The sequence below is a fragment of the Carlito syrichta genome, unplaced genomic scaffold, assembly GCF_000164805.1.
Source record: "Carlito syrichta isolate Samal-C Ts95f unplaced genomic scaffold, Tarsius_syrichta-2.0.1 Scaffold307336, whole genome shotgun sequence".
NCBI classification, from domain to species: domain Eukaryota; kingdom Metazoa; phylum Chordata; class Mammalia; order Primates; family Tarsiidae; genus Carlito; species Carlito syrichta.
Window position 1 is genome coordinate 138,813 of NW_007251432.1, and position 5,325 is coordinate 144,137.

A 5,325-nucleotide genomic window follows, 5' to 3' on the forward strand; every position below is an offset into this window, starting at 1 on the left:
GGGCTCCAGATCTTGGATTTCTGTTAACTTATTGGATAGTCTTGGGAAAGTCACTTTATTGCTCAAAACTTTAGCTTCTTTAAATACAAAAAAAGAGCATTTAATTAGAACTGAGAATATCAGATAAATATCACCAGTTCTTGTGTGTGTGTGTGTGTGTGTGTGTGTGTGTGTGTGTGTGTGTGTGTGTTGGAGTCTTACTCTGTCATCCAGGCTAGAGTGCAGTGACATGCTCATGGCCACAGTAGCCTTGACCTGCTGGTTTCGGGTGATTCTTCTGCCTCAGCCTTCCAAGTAGCTGGAACTATAGGCACACGCCACCACGCCCAACTAATTTTTTGATTTATTGAGATGAGGTCTCACCAAGTTGCCCAGACTGGTCTCGAACCCGTGGGCTCAGGCAATCCTCACCTCAGCCTCCCAAAGTGCTGGGATTACAGGTGTGAGACACCACGCCCAGGTGGCTAGTCTTTTCAAAAAATGGTTTTGAGGCCTACAGAGGAGACTCAAGGCATGATGTGCCCTAGGGTCTCAAGGTCTGCCAAAAACAAACAAGCACAAAAAGAAGAACTTAAAACTCTTACTTCACACAAATACAAATCCTAACTCAAAATGGATCACAGACCTAAACGTCAGAGCTAACAATAAGTGTTGTCAAGGATGAGGAAAAAATGCAACCCTTATACATCACTGACAGCGATGTAAAATGGTGGAGCCACTTTAGAAAACAGTTCAGCAGTTTCTTAAAAAGTTAAACTTATATCTGAGGCCCCTGGGAAAGAGAGGTCTTTGGATATTCTCCAAGGATAACCCACTTGGTACCATTTCTTTCGGATCACAATTGATCACAATTTTAATCTCTTCAACTACACCTCCCCTGCCCTTGACCCTGATCCTATCCCAAATTACATTTTCGTTTCTTTCCTTCCATTCATTAAAAAGGAGTCAGCTCATGTCACTTTTACTTCCTGCCTTCTCATACACTTGTAATTTGCGACCTAGATTCTCCTTTACGAACAGCTCTTTCAGGTCACCAATCACTGTCAAATCCAAGGGGATTTCCCCATTCTGCTCAACTCCTCTGCATTACTTACATCATAGATAATCACTTCTTCTCCTTTAAACTTTTCCCCCTCTAGGTTTCTTTGCCACTAAATTGCCTTGGCTTTCCTCCTGTTTCTCCGATTACCCGGGTCCTGCCTCTTCCGTTGGCTCTGTTTTCCAGAGCTAAGCCTTAAATGTGATCATGCCCTAAGAAGCTGGCCTCAGCTGCCTTTTCCTACACACTCTCACAATGATCACATTCACCATAATGGCGGTAACACCTAAATTCTGACATGTTTTCACAATATTAGTTACATTTCTGACATGGTCAGATCATATTACATTGAGTAGGAGATTACAATAAACATCTTCTTATATAATGCAATTGGATCCCATGTTTGTCCTTTCATTTTAAAAAAGCAATTAGTATAGAAGTTTAATTAAAAACACTTGCACAAATACTTTAATTTAAAATATAACCATAGTTTTACTCATGAATTATTTGAGAATGGGTCCACTGATGGAAAATTCTTGTATAAACCGCCCACACTGCATGGGATAAAATTTTCAGTCTATTTTTTAAAGCAAAGCAGAAACTTAAGACATGTAAAACAATTAGTGTATAGAATCTTTCAGGATTTTTTTTTCCTCAAATCTTTTGTAATTCTTAACTATACTTTTGTAGAATCTTTAAAAACTGTATTAAGACTTTCAAAGCAGTGAGCCATGAGCTGTGGGGTGAGTTGTGAGCATCAGCCTGGGTAAGACTTGGACTAAAAAAAGAAAAAAAAAAATTCTAGAACTCGGTGATTCATATTGATCTATATTACTAACTTGGAGGGTTATTAATTTTGCATTTTGATCTCCAAAGATTAGTGTTCCCCAACTTAGAAAAAAAACACTTAACTATAACTGTAAATTTTAAATAACCTAAAAAAAACAACAAAGGCAATATCCAATATATAATAGATTTTACAATATGTCTGAATGAATTTTAACATCTTTTTTCTCCAATACTTTGGAAGAGTAGCTAAATTTCTGTTTTTGTTATAGGGTCTTCATACTTTAAAAATATTAGTACAACACTCAAGAAACAACAAATTTTTTTGAGCTAGGGTCTTACTCTGTCACCCAGGCTGGGGTGCAGTGGCACCATCATAGCTCCCTACAGCCTTCCAGGCTCAGGTGCTCCTTCTGCCTCAGCCTCCCGAGTAGCTGGGACTATAGGTGCATGCCACTATGCCTGGCTTATTTTTTTATTTTTGTAGAGATGAGGTCTCACTATAATGACCAGGTTGGTCTCAAACTCCTGGGCTCAAGAGATTCTCGTGCCTCTGCCTTCCAAAGTGCTGGGATTACAAGAGTGAGCCACCACACTCAGCCAAGAAGGAACAATTTTTAATGAACATTGATACCAAAAATCTAGATATAAGGTAATACTCAATTTAGGGTTTGTTCGAATATGAGATCTTTAATTGGCCTGTGGGTGGATCTGATGTGCTGTTAATTGTTGTACATAATTAGGGATGTGAGCATAAGTATTTCAGCTTAAATTGAATTATTCTATTGGGTAATATCCAACACTACCTAACCTTTTACAAACTGCTATTCTCTTCTTTTTCTGTGAATGCTGTCATACTAAAAAAAGGTCTCAGCACTGAGATGCAAGTAAATCTGACATTTTACATAATCTGTGTCCCTGCCTGTCTTTTAAGATTAACTTGATTGCTTTTTTACATCTCTTGATGTTATATAAGAAGATGCTAAACTAGTGAACCAAAAGAAAAAATAAGAAGGAAAAAAGCATTTTATGAGGATTTCAAATCTTACTTTATTTTTAAAAATTTTTTAAAAATTTTTAAAACTTTTTTAAATTATAAAGATGTGGGGTACAATTCAGGGTTAGGTATACAAACGTTGATTATGCAGGTACCCTTGTTAATGAGGTATGCCCCTTCCTCCTCTAGCAGTTTCCCTCAACTGCCAATCTCACCCCCCATCCCCTGACAGTTTCCCACCATCAATCCATTTTTTATAGTATTATAATAATTGTTCAAGGTCTGCTTATGAGTGAAAACATATGGTACTTTGTTCTTTGTTTCTGTGATAGATCACTGAATAGTCAGATCTTATTTTAAATGGATGAAAAAGAATGTTCTTGAGTAGTGGTTCACAAATTAGATAAGAACAATGATATCCATGATAATACATTATATCACATGATCATTTAATGTTACCATCAAGAAAATGACCATGAGCTTAATCATTTACTATAGCTGTAATGGGTCAAATAGAAATTCTGCCAAAGCAAGGCTTTTCAATTATAGCTGTAGTAGGAATAAACCTTTATATATATCTTTTATCTTGAGTATTAGTCCTTTTTTCTAAAACATCCAAACAGACACATAAACAATTCAACTATAAATGATATACTGGGAAATCTTTAATCATTCAATAAATCTAAAGGTCAATGCTAGTTTATATGTAAAGTATAATAAGCATAACAAAATTAAATCAGAAGTTATTTAATAAGTATTTCAAAAAGGCTTCCTGGTTACTGAAATGAGTCTCTCTGAGAATAGTGATTTCTCCTACTTAATTGCTCATGAGTAACTAAAAATTGCAAGTTGAAGGGCCTTGAGCTGCTGGGAAGTTTGTAGTTTTCTTTGTTTTTCACCAGCAAGGGTCAACATGATCGAGAATTATCCTCCAGTGTCCCTCCTTCGAAAGGTCTCTAAACTAAAACACAATGCTGGGTGCTTTCAGAATTTTAGAATACATTTAATCAGAGCCTCTAATTTTACAGATGAAAGATCTACACCTGAAAAGGTAAGAGCCTCATCCAAAGTCGTAAGACAGTGGCAGATGGGACCCAGCAGTGAAGACCTCTCAGGAGGTGCAGGCGACTGCAGATGAAGTCAATGGCAGGGACACATATTGATCTTTGTAACTATTCCCTCTCCCAGTAACCCAGAGGGCACAACAGAGCCACAATCTTCTTAAATTATGATTCCCAGTAACCGCAAAGCTAGCACCGTGCCTTCTTAGCTGACTATTTATAATGATCATCAGCAGAAACTCTCACAATCTCAAAACCACTTGTGATTAAATACAACCTACAAATATGGTATTAAGCAAACTTTTACTTTTTGACGTAAATGGATTTTTAAAAAAGAAACGAGCTCTTTATCATCATCAAGAGAAAACATCTGACACCAATTAACTCTCAACTAGTTTAAAGTGCAGAATTAAACACAAAATTACCTTTGAAGGTTTCAAGTTCCTTCCTGTAGAAAAAAAAGGAGAAAATACAAATTAAAAATAATCTATTCCCAATGGAAACTGCTCTTACATTATAACAAGAATTTATGTACTTTAAGTGCCCTGAGTTGTATTTCTGAATGTTCATATATCAATTATGCTTTGCTGAAATTTACCAATACAATCAGCCTAAAGCAATTATTTTCAGTTATTTCTGCTATTATCTATTAATGGCTCAAAAAATTATACTAAAATGTAAACAATAAAACACATAAGAAAACAATAAAACACATAAGAGCATTTTAATGCCTGCTGTGAACCATCTCATATATGTAAGAATCAGTTTATAAAAAGCACTTAACACAACTTGCCCTCCCCTGATAAATGTTAAATAATAGCTTTTTAAAGATCTTTAGTTAAAAATTATCCAGAATAGGGTAGTTATTTCCCCCTTTCAATAGCAAAGGCAGAAAGGGAGAAAGTACATATCAAATGATTAAGGGTCACAGCTCATCTCACCACAAAGGGCCAAGTCTCCAGAAATCTTCCGGCATGTTATTTTGTCAATATCAATTAAGGATGCTGAAAACAAAGTTTCCTGAGAAAATGTATAGTGAGGGAAAACAGATTAATGATTATAAAATAAATGTTTTTTTGACCAGGAAGCCATAGCAAGTAGTTTTCATGTTTTCCCTCATAATTTTGCAATTATATATTTTTTCTCATTATCAGTATTAATAAAAAGCAATTTTTAGGACATATTTTATTTACTAAAGCCTTGTTATTCCATTTAAAATATGAGATGTTGCCAGGTGCAGTGACTCAAGTCCGTAATTCCAGCACTTTGGGAGGTGGAGGTGAGAGGATTACCTGAGTTCAAGGGTTCAAGACCAGCCTGAGCAACATGGCGAGACCTCGTCTCTACAATAAATATAAAATTAGCCAGGCATGGTGGCACAGGCCTGTGTTTCCAACTACTTGGAAGGCTGAGGTGGAAGGATCACCTGAGCCCAGCAGGTC

General features: G+C 36.3%; 1 protein-coding gene across 1 annotated transcript in view; it reads right to left on the reverse strand.

Annotated features, from left to right (window-relative positions):
* Nucleotides 1–5,325, reverse strand: part of DTNBP1 (dystrobrevin binding protein 1) — a 105,270-nt gene that overhangs the window by 49,118 nt on the left and 50,827 nt on the right. The window contains exon 4 of the mRNA XM_008064425.2: nt 4,309–4,331. Coding sequence (XP_008062616.1) covers nt 4,309–4,331 — 23 coding nt within the window. The remainder of the gene's footprint in view (nt 1–4,308; nt 4,332–5,325) is intronic.